The 25,473-nt window shown below is 41.0% G+C and overlaps 1 protein-coding gene across 1 annotated transcript; it reads right to left on the reverse strand.

Moving 5' to 3' along the window:
* Nucleotides 1-3,846: 3,846 nt before the first annotated feature.
* On the reverse strand, nt 3,847-23,666 carry LOC132712114 (vomeronasal type-2 receptor 116-like). Its single transcript, XM_087883574.1, has 5 exons — nt 23,550-23,666; nt 23,165-23,254; nt 20,455-20,673; nt 5,786-6,004; nt 3,847-4,869 (listed from the first exon to the last, which is right to left on the reverse strand). The coding sequence occupies exons 1-5, from the start codon at nt 23,664-23,666 to the stop codon at nt 3,847-3,849; spliced, it is 1,668 nt and encodes a 555-aa protein (XP_087739700.1).
* Between the last annotated feature and the right edge of the window lie 1,807 nt (nt 23,667-25,473).

A 25,473-nucleotide genomic window follows, 5' to 3' on the forward strand; every position in this document is an offset into this window, starting at 1 on the left:
AAATTTTTTTTACTACAGGTTCTGTGGGCATGGCTTGGTGGGCGTGGTGTGGTGTGGCTTGGTGGGTGTGGCAGGGGAAGGATACTGCAAAATCTCCATTCCCACCCCACTCCAGGGGAAGGATACTGCAAAATCCCTATTCCCTCCCCACTCCTGGGGGAAGGATATTGCAAAATCTCCATTCCCACCCCACTCTGGGACCAACCTTGGTGGAGCAGCAGACTAAAGTGCTGTTAAGTAGCACCAGCTGCCTGCAATTACTGCAAGTTCGAATCTCACCAGGCTCAAGGTTGACTCAGCCTTCCATCCTTTCGAGGTAGGTAAAATGAGGACCCGGATTGTGGGGGCAATAAGCTGACTTTGTATAAAAAAGAACACCACTTAGGGGGGCCTGAAAGCCCTACTAAGCAGGTATATACAAAAGTATGAAGGCTATTGCTTAATGCATTGTAAGCCGCCCTGAGTCTCCGGAGAAGGGCGGCATATAAATCGAACTAATAAATAAATAAACCAAAGATGTTATTTGCCGGTTCTCCGAAGTACTCAAAATTTCCGCTACCGGTTCTCCAGAACCTGTCATAACCTGCTGGATTTCACCCCTGCTTTAAGTCAACTTCTTCACAAAGCCACCACACTTTCTCATACCTACAGTACCCCTACTATAAGTCCATGTTTTTGCCATACGCTAAATAAATAAATAAATAAATAAAGTTCCTGATTAAACTGGAATATTTAGTCTATTTTATGAGCATGGTTCTTCATCTAGGAAAACACCAAAGCTTCTGAACTAAAGCTGACCTTGCAGTATCACTAGAACAAGAATTTCTGAAAGGAGTTCCCTGAAGCAATGGGTGGAAAATAATCAAGGAGAGAAGCAATTTAGAACTAAGGAGAAATTTCCTGACAGTTAGAACAATTAATCAGTGGAACAACTTGCCTCCAGAAGTTGTGAATGCCCCAACACTGGGAATCTTTAAGAAGATGTTAGGTAACCATTTGTCTGAAGTGGTGTAGAGTTTCCTGCCTGGGCAGCGGGTTGGACTAGAAGATCTCCAAGGTCCCTTCCAACTCTGTTATTCTATTCTATTCTATTCTATTCTATTCTATTCTATTCTATTCTATTCTATTCTATTCTATTCTATTCTATTCTATTTCCAAACAAAGCAGAAACTCTTCTAACCCACTCCCTTCCAGGTGAAACATACCTTCTTAGGATTGATTTCTTCAATGGCTTACGGTCAAATTGTATCGTTCTAATGGGAGCAAACTTTTCCAGGAGCAAATTCCCTCCAATAATGAGATCTCCAGGCCTGTAATAGTCCTTCACAGTACGCAAAGGGTTCCTCGGTGCACAAACACTTTGCATTATCTTGCAAGTTGTTGAAGGCAGGAGCCAAAAGAGAAGCAGCAAGAGAAGCAGACCATTCATTATTCTCACCTTCCTTCTAGATCATGATTTAAAAAAAAATCTCATCAAGGTTTTTAGCACAGAAGAAGTAGACCGTGACTCTTGGTGGCCTTAATATCAAGTGGGCTTTCTCTTACCTTGTTCAAGTCATCACTGAAGAGGAAATGGAGTCACGTTTTATGGATCACACAAAATTACTTCTTTGCAAAACAGACTAAAGTGACATCTCTAGATCCTTTGGCAGAGTTCAGTCCTTATTTCATTTAAGCAGGTTTTATCTTGGAAGACTTGAGGATTGAGATCTACGGGGGATATATTAAAAATTCCCGTTCTTCCAACAATTGCAAGAAAAAGTACCATACTACTCATTTAGCAATACTCTCCAGACACCTGAAGGGGAAAACATGTTTATGTGCCTTGTTGTTGATCCTAGGAGCAGATGGACTTGAGGGTCAAGATGCAGGACAAGGTATTCGGCCTACCTGAAACTGAGCACCTGCACCCAAGATGGAGTCTGGCCTTTGCCGGAGTTGTTAAGATAGAAGAGCATGGTGATCAGTTGTAGCCTGTGAAAGTGACCAATAATGCAGGTGTATGTGTGTGTAAGAACTGGTTTATTTATTCCTGCATGGTTAGGGATGATGTACAACCTTATTTCTCCTATATTTTTTTAAAATAGAGAGCAGGGTCTCAAGATTTCAGAAAAACAGAGTTGTAAATCACCTACTCCAACCTCACCCCCTTCAATTTTTATTTATTTATTTTTTAAAATTTGTATACCGCCCTTCTCCTAGTGGACTCAGGGCGGTGCACAGCCAAGTAAAAAACATTTCAATACAAAATTTAAAAATTTAAAAGAATTATACACTTTGGCCAAAAATTTAAAAACCTCACAACTAAAACCCATTAGACAATTAAAAATCTAATATCTCAGAAAGGGGGGGGGGTTCATGCCAGCCCTGCTTGATGGAAAAGAAAAGTTTTTAGGGCACGGCGAAAAGCCGGGAGATCTGGTATCCTCCGTATCTCCGGGGGCAAATCGTTCCAGAGGGTGGGTGCTGCCACAGAGAAGGCCCTTCCCCTGGGGGTTGCCAGCTGACATTGCCTGGCTGACGGCACCCTGAGGAGTCCCTCTCTGTGGGAGCATACTGGCTGGTGGGAGGTTATTGGCAGCAGAAGGCGGTCCCGCAAATACCCAGGTCCGATGCCATGGAGCGCTTTAAAGGTGGTGACCAACACCTTGAAGCGCACCTGGAAGACCACCGGAAGCCAATGCAGCTCACACAGGAGAGGTGTCACATGGGAACGCCCCCTGGCTCCCATAATCCCCCGCGAGGCCGCATTCTGCACCAGCTGGAGCCTCCGGGTGCACCTCAAGGGGAGCCCCATGTAGAGAGCATAATCAACGAGAGAAGCAACCTAGGAGAAATTTCCTGACAGTTGAGAACAATTAATCAGTGGAACAACTTGCCTGCAGAACAGTGGTGGGTTCCACTTACCTTTGCTACCGGTTCGCTATCATGACCGCTTGTGTGCGCCCCTGTGCTTTGAGCCCATGCATCGGTGCATGTGCAGAACCTGTGCATGCACAGACCGTCTGTGATGACATCCGGGTGGGTGGGTGGAGCCTCCCATCACTGCTGCTACTGGTTCTCACGAACCGGGATGAACCGGTAGAAACTTACTACTGCTTCAGAAGCTGTGGATGCTCCAATACTTGAAGTTTTTAAGAAGAGGTCTGAAACGATATAGGGTTTTGTGGTTGAGCAGGGGATTGGACTAGAAGACCTCCAATTCGGTTGTTCTGTTATATTAAACAGAAATTTTGCTCTCCAAATAACCAATTTTTAAGCATTTTGTGTATTTTTATGTGTAAGTTTGTTAAACAAGCAAGAGACCGTCATATAACCTTGTTTTCCTCCCACCTTAGTAATGAACAAGTCACAACCAGTCATTTATTCTCATCCATCCTTCATTCCTTTCTTCCGTCTATGTCCGCATCCTTCTTTCATCGTAATAATTAAGTAATAAAAATAACAAGGGAAAGAAAGTGTCCTCAATGTCTACTTTACATGATCATATTTAATAATAAATATGTATCTCAATTAATTAATAGAGAGTAGAATAATGTGGTTCATTTAAACCTTTAATGGATGATTGAATGCAAAATTTAGTAGGAAAACAGCAAGCCTCAGGGATGTAAGAAAATGAACAGGCTAAAAAACATTGATCGTGAACTTAACCCAACCTATTTTTAAAGATTCATTTGATTATAATAAAGTGTGAAACTAGGTGGAAATACTGTAAATATCCATATCTTTAATATCTATGAGTATTTTCCAAGTTAATCACTGGGATCTCAGTGGGAAAAAATGGAATTAGTGAAAAAGGCAGGTAATTCCCAAAACCAAAAAGAAGTTCTAAATTCTGCAAAAAAATCAGAGATTCTTGTGCCTCATTATATTCTCTCTACAATTCAGATTCGGTCTTAGTAGAATAATGTAGCACTTGGGGAAAAAAATACAGGCCAAGAGACTGGCTCCAGAAGCCAAGATGGAGAAGATCTCCACAGCTACCATGGACTTCCCTTTGGTGCTCAGATAGGCAGGGAGGAAGGTGACCCAAACGCAGGAAAACACCAGCATGCTAAATGTAATGAACTTGGCTTCATTAAAGCTGTCAGGCAATTTCCTGGCCAGAAAGGCTACCATGAAACTGATGACAGCAAGGAAACCCAGATAGGCAAGGACAATGTAAAACATTGAATCTGAGCCTTCATCACATTCCAAGATGACTTCTCCTACCAAGGAGTGGAAGTCAAAGTTGGGAAATGGGGGAGAGGTTACTAGCCAGGTGGCACAAAGAACTGCTTGTATCAGGGGACAGGCTATGATAATGGAGTTGGTCAGTGGTTTTCCTAAGAGTTTCCTTGTCTTGTTCCCTGGCTTGGTGGCCATGAAGGCCAGAACCACCATGACAGTTTTTGCCAACACAGAGGAAACTGCAAGGGAAAAGAGAATGGCAAAGGCAGATTGTTGGAAGAGACAGATGATCTTCCCAGGTCGACCAATGAAGAGGAAGGAACAGAGGAAGCAGAGCAGGAGGGAGACCAGGAGGACATAGGTGAGATCTCGGTTGTTGGCCTTGACAATTGGTGTGTTGTGATGTTTACAGAAAATCACCAGGACAGCAGTTGTGATCAGCGAAAGGAAAAGAGCTAAAGAAGCTAAAATGTATCCCAGGGTCTCTTGATAGGAAAGGAAGTGGATCTTCTTGGCAATGCAGCGGTCCTTGTCCTTGTTGGGATATTGATCTTCTGGGCAAAGATCACAGCGGGCTGCATCTGAAATTAAGAATATTTGTGTAAGTATTGCAGGGATATCTGTCATGAGCACCCTTCCCAAGGGTGACATGAGTGTCCTTTTACTCCTCTGGCCAAGCCACAAATGATGATAGTTTTCCTGATGGGATATGACAGTTGGTATGGTTACTAGGGAAACCATGCATTATGCCCTAAAATTATCCTGCATCAAATTATTGAGGAGCAGAAAAATGGCCTGTCGGGTCAGGACAGCTCAGATCCATAAATTGACAGTTTCTGCTGAAAAGAATAAATACTCTGATGTAGTGTATTCCCAACGAAAATGACAACATTAACATCTTTCTCTACTGAATGACTTCCTAGATCCTGGAAGATCTTCATTTGAAAAGTGTTCTACCTGTCTGATTTGAGATGGTTCTTTCTGGACAAGGGGCACATTGGTAGCAGCAAACTGGCTTGCCCTCTGGAACTCTTCTCCTTTCTCCTGCATGGCACCTCTTCATGCCACACCTGGCAAAGGGCACCTTCTAAAAGAGAAAAGGGAAGTGTTTGAGGTGGCCTGTGCAATGAAGATTCTATATTTATTCATTTCCAATTCCTATTTTCCTGTTGAGAATGTTATCATAAGAAATTGTTCACCAAAGTGTTACAGAAACTTGGAAAAGGTCATGGGAGAATCAGGCCAGACTCACCAATGGATGCTAAAGTTTGAATCTTGAACCTCAGTGTGCAAAGGAAGGCTTGTTACATTGAGCTACAGTTTTTCTAAAAGAAGGAATGATGAAGATCCAACTGAACAGGAATGGTCCATGGAAATCACTGCCTGATCTAATAGCATCTTGGTTTCAAGCAGAAGTTCTTCCCGTTCCCACCCATTGTCGGAGCTTTCACAAATTTGATCTGAAATCTGTTAACCTCAAGTGCAGGGAATTCATCAAATACCAAAGGTCTTTTCTGCATCTATAGACCTTGTTTTCACCTTAGAAGTATGTTCAGCATCCCCAGGAGAAAGCGATTATCTTCCTAAATTTACAACATTTCCTTCCTGAGCTCACCTTTGTGGCCCAGATGATTGCATCAGAGTTAACGGTGAAATCCTGGCCTGGGGCAGCCCTGGGATTCTTTTTCCCAACTTTCATAGAGATTAAAGATTTATTGGGGTGGACAACCCAGTTGACGATATCATAACGAACAGTTCTCAGTCCGTTTTGTGAGAAGGAGACTTCATCTCCCGCACTGTTGTTGAAGTGCACATTCCTCAAATTGGCAAGAAGCTGAAAGAAAAGGGATCTTCAAAAATTGGAGCAATTAGCTGAAAGGCAGAAATGAGAGATCGTGGCTTCTATCATTCTATGCTGGCCATCAGTTTAGGAGATATGTGTACATCTGAAAAGCTACAGTTGCTCCCTTATTTGAGATCTGAACAATCAAGAGTAACATCAGATATTTGACTCATTTCCCAACAATACAAAAGATTCTCTTTATCAAAAAATTGGAAAAATGAGAAAATACCAACGCAGGATGAAGTTATTAAGAAAATATTGGAATGTGCTGAAATGAGCAAATTGACATTTGAAATTAGAGAACAAAAAGATAAACAATACTATAAGATATGGGACCTATTTTATCAATGGTTAGATAAAAAAATATGGAAATGAAATATGGTAGAGACTTTCACAATACAAGAATTGTAGAACTACAGTATGTGAAATATAACATGTAGACGTATTATTATTGGATAGATTCAGGAGGCTGAAATGAATGTTATAATAAAAATTAACTCAAATCTTAGAATACTTTGAATGATAATGAGGGAAGAAATAGTCATAGTTAAATAAATGATTAATGAGGATAACAATATATAGATATATATTAGATCGATGATATGAGAATCTAGGTAAATTGTAAATTGTAAGCTATGAATTCGGTGAATGATGCACAAAAGACTTGTAACCAAACGACACAGTTTGCAATTGAAGATGGTTTTATGTATGTTTGTTTAAAAATAAAAAATTAAAATTAAAAAAAAAGATTCTCTTTATCATTGGGCATTTGGATTTTGGCTTCCACAACCCCAGTTTTAACCAAATGACAGAATTACAGGTAGCCCTCAATTTATGACCACGATAGAACCCAAACTTTCTGTTGCAAAGTGAGATATTTGTTAAGTGAGTTTTGCCCTTTCTTGCCACAGTTGTTAGGGAATCACTGCAGTTGTTAACTTAGTAACGTAGTTAACATAGTAATGTAGGGCTCGTTGCCTTGGAAGAGTGAGGAAAATCCTCAGGGATGACTCTCACCCTAGTCATCATTTCTTTACCCTCCTACCATCACGAAGGAGATATAGAAGTATAGCCAGCCACACAAACAAACTGAAGAACAGTTTTTAATCCGTGGGCTGTCAGACTCCTGAATGAGAAATAAAATCATGACTACGTAGTATGATGGACTGCAGGGCCGGGGTAATGTGTAACATGTTCACACTGGTGCAATAGGACTGGGTGTTTTGTTAATATGATTTATTAGGTTAGGGATTTTCTGTCTTCACTGTGAGTTGTATTGTGTTGGAGGGGGAGGGGGTGCACTGAGGGAGCTCCACCAATCTCATTGCCCATATGTTGTGCAGTGACAGTAAAGATTTGAATTGAATTAAGTGAATTTGGTGTCCCCATTGATTTATCTTGATTTATCTTGTCAGATAGTTACAAAAGGGGATTATCTTCCGCCGCGCCCTAAAAACGTTTTTATTCCAACAGGCTGGTCTGGCCTAACTCTCCCTTTTAAATTGGGTTTTAAATGTTTTATATAAATTGGATGTCTTAAATTTGTTTTTTGAGCCCAAATTATTTAATTTATTTTTAATAGTTTTTAACTTTTGTATGTCCTTTGCATTTTTATCTTGGCTGTTCACCGCCCTGAGTCCTCCGGGAGTAGGGTGGTATACAAATATGATAAAATAAAATAAAAGTAAAATAAATGTGACACTTTTAATAAATATGAGTCAGTTGCCAAGCATCTGATTCTGATCCCATGTCCATTTGGATGCTGAATGGTTGTAAGTGTGAAAAATGGTCATCAGTCGCTTTTTTCAATGCTGTTCAGTGGTGGGATTCAAATAATTTAACAACCGGTTCTCTACCCTAATGGCTGGCTGGGTGGGCGTGGCCATGGTGGGTGTGACAGGCAGCACTCGGCTTCCTGCACCCCCCTGGGAGCAAAAACAGGCTGTGGGGGGGGGTTTCCTCCCACCCACCCCGTTTTGGGTCTAGTAGGCCTCCCTGCAGCCTCCTGGGAGCAAAAACAGGCTGTGGGGGAGGGGTTCCTCCCACCCGCTCCGTTTTGGGCCTAGTAGGCCTCCCTGCAGCCTCCTGGGAGCAAAAACAGGCTGGGGGGGGGCGTTCCTCCCACCTGCCCCGTTTTGGGCCTAGTAGGCCTCCCTGCAGCCTCCTGGGAGCCAAAACGGGGTGCATGGGGACTTCTGGAAGGGGCTGGGCAGGGAGGGGAGGGGCCAGCCAGCAATTTAACAACCGGTTCTGCCGAAGTGGTGCGAACTGGTTGAATCCCACCACTGATGCTGTTGTATCTTTGAATGGTCACTAAAGGAACTGTTGTAACTCAAGGACTACCTGTACTTACACACAAAGATTTTAAAACCACATCCCAATTTTTCATTGTATGGTTTTCCTCACGTGATATTTGGAAGGCAGGACAAGAAACAATGGATGGAAACTAACCAAGGAGAGAATCAACCTAGAACTAAGGAGAAATTTCCTGACAGTTAGAAGTTACTATTAATCAGTGGAACAATCTGCCTCCAGAAGTTGTGGGGTGCTTCAACACTGGAGGTTTGTAAGAAGAGATTGGACAGTCTTTTATCTGAAATGCTATAAAGGCTTCCTGCTTGAGTAGGGGGTTGGACTAGAAGACCTCCAAAGTCTCTTCCAATTCTGTCATTCTGTTCTGTTAAGAAGCTGAACACTACAAGAAACAGCAAACTAAACAAATGGGGTGGAGTCACACAAGATGGTAACTCATAGAAACATAATTTGAGGTTAAAATGAATTGAGCTGAGTATCTTTTACAGGCTGGATTCAAGCTAAATACTGAGGGAAACTGAGGAGGTTCTGCAGATATACCCATTAGGACCTCAACTGTCCTGCTGAAACATCTTGCATCTTGCACAAATGCACCAGTGGTGGGTTCCTCCTGGTTCAGCCCGGTTCTCCCAAGCCGGTAGCAGTGACGATATGACATCACCGAACCGGTTCTGCCCCCCCAGTGCCCCCCACCCCCTGTGCCCCCCCACCCCCGTGTTATTCTTACCTTTTATTTGGCCCCACCCCCAATCTATTGCTGCCTCCTGAGTCCCAGCTGATGGCTAGAGGGAAAAAAACGGTTTAAACTCTTGCCACAGGGCTTCAAAGGGCCGCCCTACAGCTGATCAGTGTTAAAAGAAAACAAATGAGTAGACCAGTGCCTGCAAAAATACATGAGTAGATCAGTGCCTGCAAAAATAAATGGGTAAACCAGTGCCTGCAAAAATACATGAGTAGATCAGTGCCTGCAGAAATAAATGGGTAGACCAGTGCCTGCAAAAAATAAATGGGTAGATCGGTACAGCTCTGGAAGCAGTTAAAAGCCTGGTAAACCAGTACCTCTGCTAAATCCTAAATAATTGTCACATGACCATCAAGCCATGCCCACAAAATAAGCCACACCCACAGAACCGGTAGTAAAAAGTTTTAGAACCCATCCCTGAAATGCACCCAGATTATCATAATGTTCTGGAATGACATCTCCTCCCTGGTCACCACCTGAAACTCAGGAAACTGTTGAGTACCTTTTCAGGACCATATACGAAGATTTTCCCTCTATGGATATTATGCACAAGTGGTTTAGATGACTTTTCTTTTGTCCCCTCTTTCAACAAAGTACCGTATTTTTCGGAGAATAAGACACACCTTAGCTTTTTGGGAGGAAAATAAGAAAAAAGCTGATTGACAGGTGGAGGCCTCCCGGAATACCTCAATCAGCTGTTCCCAGAGGTGAATTTTAGCAACAAGTTCCTTGGTTGTGAGCTCTGTGCCTTGCTTTTTTTTTTTTTTTTTTTGCTTTTTTTTCTGCCTTTGAAACTTCTGAAACTCTGTTTCAGGAAAAAAAAAAAAATCTGCCTCTGAAAGCCTCCGAAACAGAGCTTCAGAAAAAAAGCCTCTGAAGCTTTGTTTGGGGGCTTCTTTTCTGAAGCTCTGTTTGGGGGCTTCTTTTCTAAGCTCTGTTTGGAAACGTTTTTTTCTGAAGCTTCATTTCTGATGCTTTTTTCAGCCTCTGAAACCTCCCTTTGAGAAGCTGGGCATTCGGAGTATAAGGCACACCCTGATTTTCACCCACTTTTTTGGGGGGAAAAGGTGCATCTTATACTCCAAAAAATACGGTATTATATTTAATTCATATTATTGCTTTGTTAAACTAATTGCTGTTTTAATCTGTTCAGAGATGCAATGATATGATATCCCTTGATACGATATCAAGAAATGCGTATGAGAAGCTTCCTCTCTATTGATCTGTGGACTGGATAAAATGTCGCAGAGATTACCTGCCATGGATGGACATTTGAGATCCTCTTTCCAAGCTTCAGCATAGCTGGTCGCGCTACTGATCCATAAATCGCATGCAATGCGTGTGCCACTGCATAAATGGCATTGTAGATATTGTAACTTTCACCTGTCATGTTCATTTCAAAAATTACATCTGGAAGATCCTGTAAATTCTCCTTTCCTGTACATTGTTGTTCCCCTTTTGGAAGGACCCTGCCTGGTTTAGGACTAAGGCAATCAAAGAGCATTTCCCACCAATTCATGAGAAACACGTCGCCTTCTTTGATCAAATGGTCTAAAGACAGGAGGAAGTGGTTGAATTCTGAGACATTGCCAGTCTGGTCCTTAAACTGCAAAGCCCCATGCAAGATCTTTACACCTTGAAAAAGGTCTCCAACCAGAGTAAATTTCCAATGAGATGTTAGGATCCAAACATTCTCGACCTTTCTATATTTTACACAAACGTTCAGAACTGTCAAAAAATTTGCAATATCAGTGGAGTCTCCAAACAGAATAATGACTTCAACTTTAAACAAAATTTTGAACATTAGTTTATTTAGTGCAACAGTAAATTTTTGAGATTTCCACTTTTCATTGAAGGCCAGGCAGATCTCCTTCTCCTTCAGCATTGGCATCAGAGATGAGATGAAATGTTCTCCACTGTCATCTTCAGAAGTCACAAGGCCAACCCAGTTCCACTGGAAATGCAGGAGCAGCTGGACTAAACCCACACATTCAGGAAAGTCACTGGGATTAATCCGGAAGAAGGAAGGATAAACTGGTTTGTATTCCTGAGGGAACTCGAAGCCAACACCGAGCTGCAGAAACAGAGATTTCTCTTTCAAAGACAAAGTAAAGTTTTGTGCTGACTTTAGGGATCCCTATTGTATGCTTTTTTACCTAGCAGTCGGGCAGTCCTACTTTTGATTAAAATAAGATTAAGCTGCTTCTCTTCCTAGGAAGAGCTGATAGTTATATACACTGCTCAAAAAAATAAAGGGAAGACAAGCAGAAGACATCCGAGATCTGAATGAATGAAATAGCCTTATTAAATACTTTGTTCGTTACATACAGTAGTTTTGTGTTCCCTTTAGTTGTTTGAGCAGTGTATAAACTACTGTATGTAACGAACAAAGTACTTAATAAGGCTATTTCATTCATTCAGATCTCGGATGTCTTCTGCTTGTCTTCCCTTTATTTTTTTGAGCAGTATATTTTGTCTGGTTGTAAGATTTCAAAAGCTAAGAAATTGTTAACCTGATACAGGTAATAAATTGCAATGAAATGGTGGGTAAACTTTTATGAAAGTTAGAAATTAATTCTTCTTGGCAAGTACAGAATTATTTCATTATCGGTCTGTTGGAGTTATATATCTTGAAACATAAAATAAAACAAATGAATAGGATTTTCTCCTCAGCAACATCATCTACATTCTTGTCTTCTGTGTGTGTTTCCATTCTTTGTCTACACCATACTGTATCCAATGGATCCCTCTTACTTGTGGGACCTTGTAGATGTTGAAGATGGAGGCCATCTGCCTTGAGGATTTGGGATTATCACCTCCAATGACAGAGAGCAGATTGTCCTGCCTGTCACATTTGTAACCTGGAACCATTTGGCCTCGTGTGGAGAGAAAGGAGAGGCTGATTAAAGAAATCTTCCTCTCCATCCGAACATTGTCACAAATCTGGAAGCCAAGGCTGATGTTGGGGAGGAGAACCAAATCTTTGTTGATCTCTGTGACTGCGAACACTAAGGCCAGGAACTGCTGGTATTTCTTGAGTATGGGTCTATAGTAAAGAAAACATTGGAAACATTACAGGGGAGAAGTGTGTGCTGGGGACATTCAGCAATTCACAGATTTCATTGAGTTGTGTGTTGTTGTTGTTTTCATAGATGCCATTTGATTAAAATTGTATGGCTTAGCAACAAAGGAGAAAGGCAAGCTGTGCCATTAGTTAATTGCTTTCACCATTAGGAAATTTCTTCTTAGTTCTAAGTTGTTTTTCTCCTTGGTTAGTTTCCAGTGGTTGTTTCTTTTTTTTTCTTTTTCTTTTTTTTGAATGGAATGATTATTTTTAATGAAATTCAATTATATTCCAATAACGTATTTGACATTTACTGTAAATGGTCTCATTTTTTCCTTCTCCAATGGAAAATATCTTGTTCACAAGCAATTTAAGAAGTTATTTGGCACCAGATTCTAATATGCTACTTTGAAGAACATGGTAGATGAATTACAATCACAATTAATGACATGTCAATATATTTCTAAGAAAAATATTGATATCCAATTGGTAATCAAGCATTTACTAGATGGCATACCCATATTTCAGTGACTTTCATCCATCATCCTGGGCATTCAAATCCAGGAAAGTTTGGAAGATGAATCTTAAAGTCATGCCAAAAGCAAAAACAAAAAGGACACCAGATCTGTATTGAAATTATATTCATCACATATAAACATACACATATCACCTAAATTTGTAATATTAAATTTTTGCCAGACTATGGATGGGAAATTTAATGGCATCAATCATTTTTTTTAATTAAATAAATTTTTATTTGTTTAAAAGTACAAACAAAACAGAACTAGTGACAACAAAACATACAGAACAAAACATGTAAACAAAGATTTAAAATATACATTTTGTCAAATATATATTGTCAAATAAACAACAGTAATGTATGTTCTTATTTGTGTTTTGACTCTTCCCTGTTTGATCTTACTCATACATCTATCTTTATGATTCATTGTTAATTTATGTTAGTGATTTATGTTCCTGTTTCTGTAACTCCAATTACTCCCTATTCTTTTTTCCTTTTTCTATTTTTCAACCAGGTATACCACTTTTCCCATACTAGATAATAATCATGTTCCTCTTTATCTTGTAATTCTTTTGTAAGTTTGTCCATTTCTGCACATTCCATAAAATTATTAATTACTCTATCTTCTGTCTGTTGTTTCTTATCTTGGTGCTTTGGAAAATAGTTTGATCCTCTTGTCTTTGTAGAAGCTCTTTAAATATTGGAACAGTGCTATCATGTCCCCCCCCTACTTCTTCTTTTCATTAGACCCCATTTCTGTAACCATTCTTTGTACATGTTAGCCTTCAGTCCCGTAATCATCTTTGTGGCTCTTCTCTGGATGCTTTCCAATGTCTCAAAATATTTTTGTACTGGTCACCACAACACAAAACTGGTCTTATTACAGTACCAAACATTGAAAAATGATTAAGCTTTTCTTTGAGTTTTCTACCATGCTTTTCTTCCCAAATGAACATTATGTCAACTTTGTTTTAGGCCAGCACAGTTTCAAATTTGTCGTTCCTTCCTCACTTTTTATATGGTCTATCACTTTCCGGATATAGAGTTCTAGAATGATTGAGAATCCTAACCTGTTTTATGATCAAAGACAAGAAGAACTACACTAGAACATTAGAACAGTAGAACAAGGATTTCTAAAAGGAATCCCTGAATCCAGAACACAACCAGAAATTCACGCATCTTTCCCTGCCAGGTGAAACTTACAAAATTTTAAAAGGAAGCCGGAATGGTTCCTTCTGAAAACGTGGGACACTGGAGGACATAAGAGTTCCCAGGGGTAAATTCCCACCAATAATGAGATCACCAGGCCTGTAATAGTTCCATTTTCCATAAGGCTTGAACAAATTCCTCAACACACATACGGTTTGCCTCCTCTTAGCAGCAGTTGGAGGAGAGAGGCAGAAGAGCAGCAGCAGGAGAGGCAGCCCAGTCATTCTTGTCCTTCCTAAGTCAGAAATCAAGATTCGTGCAGAAGCTGAATTGCAGGCATGAACAAAGAGAAAAGTAAGGATAGCTGAGTCTCAACAAACCCAAGAATGACTCTTTTCAAAACAAGCTAATTTGTCATATCCTGCCCCTAGTGGAAGACTTTGGAACATATTTTCAAAGCAGCTTTTATCCTGGAATAATTTGGAGGACAGAAATCCAGAGGGATACATTAAGAATTACTCTTCTGACAATTGCAAAGAAAAGGAATCCTCCTACTCACTCAGCGATAGATTTTATTTATAAACCAGAATGAAGAAAACATGTTTGTGTCCCTTGTTGTTAATACCTAGTGCAGATAGACTTGAGAGTCAAGGTGAAGTTGGGTATTTGACCTACATCAAACTGAATCCCTGGAAACAAGATGGAGTTTCATCTGAGCCATAGTTTGTTTGGATAGTATTGAGTGCTAGTGGGACATAGTGGCTCAGGACAGTGAGTGGTATTCTAGTAAGTTTGAACAATCATTCCAAAATTTGTACCAAATAACTGATTTACTTATACTTGTCAGGGGTAAAATTAGAAATTAATTTCTCCCATAGAAGTTAAAATTAGGTAGCAAGATCTCACAAGATGTTAATACTAGTTTAAAGTAGTTGAAACCAGAAAAAGTGTTATGCTATATTTTTCTGATAAAGAAATTTTGTCCCAATACCTGAAAGGTTGTTGGATATGAAAGGAGGACCAATATTGGGACTTAACCAGTTTTAAAATAAACAGGAAAAAATGCTGGTTTAAAATAGGACTAAAGATTATGAATTTTTGATAAAGACATCACATTTTAAGGTGACGTAAAAGGTCAGATACCTCGAGGTGACTCTTACAACTACAACATTTACACTTTTTTGAGTGTAATTATGCTGAAGGTTTTTACCAGACTGTTTTTTATTCCAGACTCTACCAGTAGTGGTGCTGATATTTCATTGAAACAATGGCAAAAGGCTATTTCTAGGTTTACATGGAAAATATGGAATGGAATGGAATGGAATGGAATGGAATGGAATGGAATGGAATAGAATAGAATAGAATAGAATAGAATAGAATAGAATAGAATAGAATAGAATAGAATAGAATAGAATAGAATAGAATTTTTTTATTGGCCAAGTGTGATTGGACACACAAGGAATTTGTCTTGGTGCATATGCTCTCAGTGTACATAAAAGAAAAGATCCATTCGTCAAGAATCATAAGGTACAACACTTAATGATAGTCATAGGGTACAAATAAGCAATCAGGAAGCAATATCGATCTAAATTGGAAGAATACAAGCAACAAAGTTACAGTCATACAGTCATAAGTGGAAGGAGATGGGTAATGGGAACGATGAGAAGATTAATAGCAGTGCAGACTTAGTAACTAGTTTGACAGTGTTGAGGGAATTATTTGTTTAGCAGAGTGATGGTGTTCGGGGAAAAACTGTTCTTGTGTCTAGTTGTTCGGGTGTGCAATGCAGGAGTGTAGGAGTTGAAACAGTTTATGTCCAGGATGTGAGGGGAATTGTTGCAAGATTGGTAAACCAGTGGTGGGTTGCCCCCGGTTCAAACTGGTTCACAAGAACCGATAGTAAAACCAGTAAGAAGCTCTGCCCACTGACCCAGACGTCATCAGGAAGCCTCTGCATATGCAGAGTGCGGCCCCATTGCGAACTGGTAGTAAAGGTAAGTAGAACCCACCTGTGTGGTAAACCCTTACCAGGGCCGGATTTAGATGAAAAGAGGCCCTAGGCTATTCCACTTATGAGGCCCTTTCACCTATAGTGAAAGTGTAATTTTAATTTTGCTAACAATTTGAATGTAGGCCCCTCTTGATCTTGAGGCCCTAGGCTGAAGCCTAGTTAGCCTATAGGAAAATCCGGCCCTGACCCTTACTAGGTGTCTCTGCAGCCCAACAATGGAACCAATTTCCTAAAGCAGAAATGTAAAATGTTTAGAGATATTTCAGGCCTCTCATACATAGATTCTTACTGAGGATTTTTTAAAATGTCATCAGGTTGTTTTTGACTCCTAGTAAACACCTAGATAAGGGACACAGTGGTTCAATGAGCTTGTCAATCGAAAGGTCGGCAGTTCAGCAGTTTGAATCCCTAGTGCTGTGGAACGGAGTGAGGTCCCATTACTTGTCCCAGCTTCTGCCAACCTAGCAGTTCAAAAGCATATAAAAAATGCAAGTAGAAAAATAGGGGCCACCTTTGGTGGGAAGGTAACAGTGTTCTGTGTGCCTTTGGCATGACGACAGAGACGTCTTCAGACAGTGCTAACTGCTCGGAGATGAGCACTGCCCCCTAGAGTTGGGAACGACTAGCACATATGTGTGAGGGGAACCTTTACCTTAAATACCTAGATTTTCTTGATGGTTTACTGCAGTGTACTGTCTACCTTATATGTTTCAAAGGACAAGTTCAAAAAAATGGAAAGAGGGACACTTAACTAAGGCAGAATATCAGCAGATAGCCCAAAGCTGCAAAATGAAGACAGGAAAGAGAAGGCTCAGAATGAATAAAGACAAAAGTCAAGAGAATAATAAGAAAACTTTCTTTCAAAATATAAATAACGAGAAAAAGGTCAAAGATTTTTGTTTCTTATCATATTTTCCCTACAATTCAGATTGGGTCTTAGTAGGATAATGTAGCATTTGGGGAAAAAAATACAAGTCAAAAGAGCAGCTCCAGAGGCCAAAATGGAGAAGATCTCCACGGCCACCATGGACTTCCCTTTCGTGCTCAGGTAGGTGGGGAGGAAGGTGATCCAAACACTGCAAAAGACCAGCATGCTAAAAGTAATGAACTTGGCTTCATTAAAACTGTCGGGCAATTTCCTAGCCAAAAAGGCCACAGTGAAACAGATGAGGGCCAAAAAACCCAGGAAGGCAAGGACAGCATAAAACATTGAAGCTGAGCCTTCATTACATTCCAAGATTGTCTCTCCTCCCAAGGAATGGAAGTCCAATCTGGGAAATGGGGGAGAAGTTGCCAGCCAGGTGGCACAAAGAAGTGCTTGGACCAGGGGACACACTATGACAATGGAGTTGGTCAGTGGTTTTCCTAAGAGTTTCCTTGTTTTGTTTCCTGGCTTGGTGGCCATGAAGGCCAGAACCACCATGACAGTTTTTGCCAAGACAGAGGAAACTGCAAGGGAAAAGAGAATGGCAAAGGCAGTTTGCCGTAAAAGACAGGTGAACTTCCCAGGTTGATCAATGAAGAGGAAAGAGCAGAGGAAACAGAGCAGGAGGGAGAGCAGGAGGATATATGTCAGATCTCGATTGTTGGCCTTGACGATTGGTGTGTCACGATGCTTATGGAAAATTGCTAGGACTGCCAATGTGATCAAAGAGAGAGAAAGAGTGAGAGATGCTAAAGAGTATCCCAGAGTGTCTTGATAGGCAAGGAAGTGGATCTTCTTCGCAATGCATTGGTCCTTGTCCATGTTGGGATATTGGTCTTCTGGGCAGGAGTCACAGCGGGCTGCATCTGAAATGAAGAGTCTTTGTCTAAATATTTCTAGAGCAAGCATAGTAAGAATTATACCTCTTGCCTCACATCTCAGATATGACTCCTTTCCACATCTATCAATTCAATAAGAAAGGACACCCTGGGCAGCTTATCCTGCCCTGTAAAAATCAACTTGTTTTTGGTTCAAAATGAGACTGGAGGATCAGTTGTTCAAATATTGAGATCTCTGTCTCTGTAATCATCTGTACCACATTTTGCAATTTTTTTCTGAGGGAGAGAAGGGTTGGCACTTGATTTTCCCCCCCACTTTGTAATGGAAGCCTAAGAAGATTGACTGCTCTCTCAATCAGGAATCCTGCTTTTTGCTACTTAGTTTCATCATCATTCGGAGTGTTATAAAATCATAAGGTAACACACAAATGCACAAAAACCAGGGGTGAAATAATACAAAATTGGAACACCCAACCACATTGTACCATACATTCAGGGAAATGATCATAGTTGCTTTTCCTATTGGTATGTGATTAGAGGAATGGAAAAGAGAGCAAGAAATCTGCAAATTTTTGTCTTGAATACACCTTGTAAATTTGGGGAAGAGAGCAATCTTGCCAATCCTATGGGAAATTAGGCTGGTGGGGGCACAACAATTTGCATCTCTGTTGTGAAGCATGTCAGACCTACCACAAATCACTAAAATTACTTAATATTTTAATATATTGAATGGTTTCCCTGAACGTGAAAGATCTACATTTGAAGATTGCTCTACCTGTCTGATTAGAAATGGTGCCTTCTGGACAAGGGTCACATTTGTAGCAGCAAACCTGCTCACCCTCTGGAACTCTTCTCCTCTCTCCTGCCTGGCACCTCTTCATGCCACACCTGGCAAAGGGCACCTTCTAAAAGACAAAAGATAAAAGATTGAGATGGCCTATTTGATGGTCATGCATCATTTAATTTCCCCCTTGAAAGCTCTATCTTCAAAAGGTCTTTAGAAGAACAGGTTCACCATCATGAAACATCAACCAGAAGAGTTCCTGGAGATTTGAAACCAGTGGCACAACCAGCTAACCAATTGATGTTTGGGACTGGCACTTATCTCATGATGAAAAGAAGGATGAGGGCTCACATGTTAGCAGTGTTCCAATATCTCAGGAGCTGCCACAAAGAAGGGGGAGTCAATTTATTCTCCAAAGCACTTGAAGGCAGGAGAAGAAGCAATGGGTGGAAACTAATCAAGGAGAGAAGCAACCTAGAACTAAGGAGAAATTCTCTTCTCTTCTCTTCTCTTCTCTTCTCTTCTCTTCTCTTCTCTTCTCTTCTCTTCTCTTCTCTTCTCTTCTCTTCTCTTCTCTTCTCTTCTCTTCTTTAAAAGCCTTGGTGGCACAGTGGTTAAAGTGCAACTTTTCCAACCGACAACAGTTCAATTCTCCCCTCTTCAAAGTTGACTCAGCCTTCCATCCTTCTGACTCTGTAAACAGCTTAGAGATGGCTATAAAGCACTATGAAGTGGTACATAAGCCTAAGTGCTATTGCTATTGCTAAAGGTACTCCCCACTTATTGAACCTAATTGAGGCACTAAACTTGGGCGTCCTCCTGGATGCACGGCTGTCTTTAGAAGAGCATATGAGGGCTGTGGCCAGAGGGGCTTTTTATCAGGTTTGCCTGATCTGCCAGTTGTGTCCCTTTCTGGATCGGGATGCCTTAGTCACAGTCACTCATGCTCTCGTCACATCCTGCCTGGACTACTGTAATGCTCTCTACATGGGGCTCCCCTTGAGGAGCACCCGGAGGCTTCAGCTGGTCCAGAATGCGGCCGCACGGGTGGTTATGAGGGCGACTCGGCGCTCCCATGCAACACATCTCCTGCGCGAGCTGCACTGGCTCCCGGTGGTCTTCCGGGTGTGCTTCAAGGTATTGGTTACACCTTTAGAGCGCTCCATGGCTTAGGACCCGGGTATTTACGAGACCGCCTTCTGCCACCGATAGCCTCCCACCGACCAGTGCGCTCCCACAGAGAGGGCCTCCTCAGGGTGCCGTCGGTCAAACATGTTGACTTGTGGCCCCCAGGGGGAGAGCCTTCTCTGTGGGGGCACCTACACTCTGGAATGAGCTGTCCCCGGAGATACGGAGGATCCCGGATCTTTGCACTTTTCGCCGTTCCCTAAAGACGTTTTTATCCCAGCAAGCCAGATTGGCCTAACTCTTTTAAATTGTTTTAATTCTTAAATTGTTAATTATCGGTCTTAATATAGGGGTGTTTTAATTGTGGGCCAAATTAATTTAATTGGATTTTAATACTGTTTTTAAATTTTGTATTTCTTGTGTTTTATCTGTTGGCTGTTAACCACCCGAGTCCTTCGGGAAAAGGATGGTATATAAATATAAATAAATAAATAAATAAATAAATAAATAAATAAATAAATAAATAAATAAATAAATAAATAAATAAATAAATAAATAAATAAATAAATAAATAAATAAATAACCCTTGAGCCACAGTGTAGCCAAAAGCTTTAAATGTCCCAGCATTGTAGAACAGCATGAAGCCACTGCTGCTCCAGCATAGCCTCAAAGCGTAAAGCCCCCAGTCATCCCAGCGAGAGTCATTGTGCAAAGACCCAACTGTATCCATCATCATCACCCTGCAGTTTAAGTGCCTGCAATTATCTGCTCCCTCAGCTGACCTGCACCATATTTTTTCTCCTGAGGAAGCAAGCCCAGCCAGGACATTTGGGAGGAAACTGTGGTCTACATGAGGCTTTTTCACAAGGGGTAAAGCAGCATGAGCGACCTTGGGAAGAAAGCTCTATGCATGTCCAGGAGAACATGAACCTTTTTCTGATTTCAGGACATTTCCTTCCAGCCCACCTTTTTGGCCCAGACGATTGCATTGGAGTTGATGGTAAAATCCTGGCCTTGGGAAACCCTGGGATCCATTTGCCCGACTTTCATGTGGACAAAAGTTTGATTGGGGAGGAAAATCCAGTTGAGAAGATCGTAACGAGCAGACATGGGTCCATTTTCTAAGAACGAGACTTCATTTCCAGCACTGTTATTGAACCTGACATTCTTCAAATAGGCAAGAAGCTGAAAGAAAAGAGACTCTTGGATAGTGGAGTAATTAAAAATGAGACATCATGGATTCTATCATTCTCTGCTGACCATCATTTTAGGAGATAATTACAAATCTTTAAAGCTTTACATGTTAGCTTGATGGATAACTGAGTGATCGAGAACATCATGAAATCATGTGAATCTCATATTGGAGAATTAGAGATGGATCCCCCGCCCTAACAGATTAATGAGCCGTGGTGGCCCAGTGGTTAGAATGCAGTATTGCAGGCTATTTCTCCCGATTGCTGATTGCCAGCAGTTTGACAGTTCGATTCTCACCGGCTCAAGGTTAACTCAGCCTTTCATCCTTCTGAGGTAGGTAAAACAAAGACACAGATTGTTGGGGGCTATATATTGACTCTGTAAACCACTTAGAGAGGGCTGTAACTCATAGTGAATTAGTACATAAGTCTAAATGCTAATTCTATTGCTAATAAGCCTTAATTGCAGAACAGCCAGACAAATCTCAAAAGAAAAAAAAGGAGATCTTTGATTCACTTTGCATTGGAGCCCTTCGGTGAGTGCTGAGATTCACAGGGGTTCCCGTCACACAGTAAGCTGAGCAGCACAAAGAAAGCAGCTAAACAAATGGACCATGTTCACCCAGGATAGTAAGCCATTAAAAACAAAACAGGTCAAAATAAATTAAGCCTAGCATCTTATTACAGGTTAGTTGGATGCAGGCAGCATGCAAAAAGAAACTTTGGTGGTTCTTTAAATGTGGCCAGGACTTCCACTGGCCTTTTGAAACATCTTGCATTAAGGAAACCAGATCTTGCCTCCCTTGGTCTGGGGATTGACATCTCCTACCTGGAATAGGGTTTCATCCCATGAAAATCAGATAACCATTCAAGATCTTTCAGGACCTTATAGGAAGAATGTTTCTTTATGGATCTTATTGAAAACTGGTTAAGTTATGCATTGTCTTTTTAATCAAATCATTATAGTTATTTTATCATATTTTAATAATGGTTATTTGTTTGCTGTTTGCTATTTTATACTTTAGTTTATTTTCAGCTATGGTTAGATGGGCAACATGGACATATTTCATAAATTAACTGCAGAAAAAAACAATTACTACCAACTTGCCTTCCAGGAACTGTATATTGCATGAGTCAAAAAGAGGGCTGTGAAAATATCTACAGACCCTTTGCATCCTGGACATAAATTGTTTCAACTCCTATCCTCAAAACAATTCCATAGAGCACTGCACACCAGAACAACTAGACAAAAGAACAGTTTTTCTCCGAACGCCATCACTCTGCTAAACAAATAATTCCCTCAACTGTGTCAAACTATTAAGTAAGTCTGCATTACTATTAATCTTCTCATCCTTCCTATCACCCATCTCCTCCCACTTAAGACTGTGTGAGACTGTAACTTGTTGCTGTATCCTTATGATTTATATTGATTGTTTCCTAGTATGATTTGATTGTACCCTATGACTATCATTAAGTGTTGTACCTTATGATTCTTGACAAATGTATCTTGTCTTTTGATGTGCACTGAGAGCATATGCACCAAAGACAAATTCTTTGTATGTTCAATCATACTTGGCCAATAAAGAATTCTATTCTATTCTATTCTATTCTATTCTATTCTATTCTATTCTATTCTATTCTATTCTATTCTATTCTATTCTATTCTATTCTATTCCAGGAAGAAATGTCCATGGGACATTATAAGGATCTGTGGACTGGGTAAAATTTAGAGAAATTACCTGCCATGACTGGACATTTGTGATCCTTTTTCCAAGCCTCATCATGGCTGATTGTGCTCCTGATCCACGCATGGTATGTAAAGCATGTGCCACAGCATAAACAGCATTGTAGATATTGTAACTTTCGCCTGTCATGCTTGTTTCAAACATGTAAGATGGCACATCCTTTAAATTCTCCTTTCCCGTACATTGTTTTCCCCCCTTTTTAAGTCTCACTCCTGGTTTATGGATCTTGCAGCCAAAAATCCTTTCCCACCATAGCGGGAGAAAGACATCTCCTTGAGGGTTCAAGGGGTCTAAAGATAGAAGAACATGCCTGAATTCTGGGATATCATGGCTGTGATCCCTGAAATGCAAAGCACCATGGAAAGGCTTTAGATAATTCAACATTTGGTGAGATGCACTTATCTCCCAATGGGAAGTCAGGATCCAAACAATTTTAACTGCAGAATTACTGGATTTTTTAAAATAATGCAGAGATGCATATATAGTTTTAATACACTTGGATTCTCCAAATACAATAATCACCTCAGCTTTATTCCACGTTGGGATTAAAGAACGACATTTGTTCACTGAAAAGGCAACAGATACAGATTCTAACAGGTGAGTGAAGGCCAGGCAGATCTCCTTCTCCTGGAGCATCGGCCTCAGAGTTGAGATGAAAAGTTCTCCATTGTCATTTTCAGGGGCCACCAGCCCAACCCAGTTCCACTGGAAATGCAGGAGCAGCCGGACTAAACCCACATACTGAGGAAGTTCATTGGGGCTGATCCGGAAAAAGGAAGGGAACACAGTTCTGTCTTCCTGAGTGAACTTGAGGAAGTGGAAACCGAGCTGCAGAAAAGGAGAGTTGTCACAGTTTTTTATGACGTTATTATATCTTCATGTTAAGGTTCAGTATTAGTAGTTTTTTCTCCTCCCAATTCGATCGATTCACTTCGAATGGAGTGAAAGGCTTCTAGTTACAATTAAAAATTCCAATTTCAAATGTTGTGTGAAAATCATGCAGCTGAATGCTTTTTCTTTGCTATGTATACACGAGATTGGTTTATTCTACAAGTGTACTTTGCTTAAGCACTAATAAATATAATTTTTATTTTTATGTAGGGACCCTACATGACCCCTTTACCTGTGGGACCTTGAAGATGCTGAAGATGGAGGCCAACTGCCTTGAGTATTGAGAGTTGACATCTCCAACAACAGAGAGCAATGTATCCTGCTTGTCACATTTGTAATCTGGAACCATTTGGCCTCGTGTGGACAGAAGAGAGAGGCTGTTCCAAGAAATCCTCCTAACAGTCTCCTTATTGTCATAAATATGGAAGCCGAGTGTGATGTTGGGCAGCAGAACCAAATCCTTGTTGATTTTTGTGACTGCATGTACCAAGGCCAGAATTAGTGGATAATTCTTGAATTCAATGCTGAAATGAGAAAACATTGGGAAATATTAGAGAGAACATTTTGGGTGCTAAGGGAGGTTGCCTTTCCTTAAGTGTGTTTGTAGGGGTGCTCTCCCAGACTTTGAGGTGGTGAATATATTTGTTGTGTGTCCTTGGACAAGAAAATGTGATTAAGAAGATTGTGTGGATGGACCATCCTCATGAAACCATGGTCCATGTAGAGAGCGGCTGAGACATTTACACATTTACAACCCTAAGCAACCATGACTCATCCACATGAGAAATATCTTTAATAGATTTAGCAGTTTGATTATCCCTTTAAAGAGTACCGTATTTTTTTGAGTATAAGATGGTCCGGAGTATAAAACACACCTTATTTTGGAGGGAGGAAAATAAGGAAAAAAATTCTGTTTGAGAGGCTGCGTTTGCAGCATCCAAAAGCTCCGTTTGAGAGGACTTGCAGAGGCCAAAGGTTGGGGGCTGGTGGTTGTGTGGGGCTACATTGAGTGTATAAGACACACCCAAATGTTCATCCTCTTTTAGGGGGGAAAAGTCTGTTTTATACTCTGAAAAATACAGTATTTCAGCTCTGGGAACCACTCTGTTCACAATACTCCACTGAAGGCCACAAGATTTATTTATTTGCTTATTTATTAAATTTATATACTGCCCTATTCCCGAGAGACTCAGGGCGGTGAACAGCGAACGATAAAAATACATGTAATACAAACGTTAAAAAAACCAATTAAAATATATTAAACACTCTGGTCCTAGATAATTCAAGACATCCCCGTTTAAAATAAAATCAAAAGCAATATAAAGGGAAAGTTAGACCAGGCCGGCCTGCTGAAACAGGAATGTTTTGAGGCACGGCAGAAAGTGCGCAGATCTGGAATCTTCTGTATCTCTGGAGGGAGCTCGTTCCAGATGGTGGGTGCCCTCACAGAAAGGGCTCTCCCCCTGGGGGCCGCCAGTCGACTCTGTTTGGCTGACGGCACCCTGAGAAGCCCCTCTCTATGAGAGCGTACTGGGCGGTGAGAGGCTATTGGTGGCAGAAGGCGGTCTCGTAAGTACCCCAGTCCTAAGCCATGGAGCGCTCTAAAGGTGGTAACTAAGACCTTGAAGCGCACCCAGAAGACCACAGGGAGCCAGTGCAGCTCGCACAGGAGGGGAGCCATATGGGAGCGCCATGCTGCTCCCATAACTACCCACACAGCCGCATTCTGGACCAGCTGGAGCTTCCAGGTGCTCCTCAAGGGGAGCCCCATGTAGAGAGCATTACAGTAGTCCAGGCGTGAAGTGATGAGGGCATGAGTGACCGTATTTAATGAGTCCCGATCCAGAAAGGGACGCAACTGGCGAATCAGGCGAACCTGATAAAAAGACCTCCCGGCCACAGCCGTCAAGTGTTCTTCTAAAGACAGCCGTGAGTCCAAGAGGACGCCTAAGTTGCGAACCCTCTCCGTGGGGGGCAATGACTCATCCCCAATAGTCAGTGATGGCACCAACTGACTATATTGGGACGTCGGAAACCACAGCCACTCGGTCTTGATTGATTGATTAGATTGATTAGCTATCCATTGTAACTAGATTTGCCTTTTCTTTGAGTTTTCCAGCATGACTTTTTTGTCCAAATAAATAATAGAAATGACC

This window comes from Pantherophis guttatus, chromosome 1 (genome assembly GCF_059756535.1).
Source record: "Pantherophis guttatus breed Tessera chromosome 1, ASM5975653v1, whole genome shotgun sequence".
Lineage (NCBI taxonomy): Eukaryota > Metazoa > Chordata > Lepidosauria > Squamata > Colubridae > Pantherophis > Pantherophis guttatus.

Bases quoted from the DNA above. Each gene is read 5' to 3' on its own strand.
- LOC132712114 (XM_087883574.1), bottom strand. From the start codon at position 23,666: ATGGTTCCAGATTACAAATGTGACAAGCAGGATACATTGCTCTCTGTT. The intron at 23,255-23,549 runs GTAAAGGGGTCA...CCTTTTCTGCAG, and splicing joins GCATCTTCAAGGTCCCACAG to CTCGGTTTCCACTTCCTCAA. The intron at 20,674-23,164 runs GTGGGTTTAGTC...CTTTTCTTTCAG, and splicing joins CCAATGAACTTCCTCAGTAT to CTTCTTGCCTATTTGAAGAA.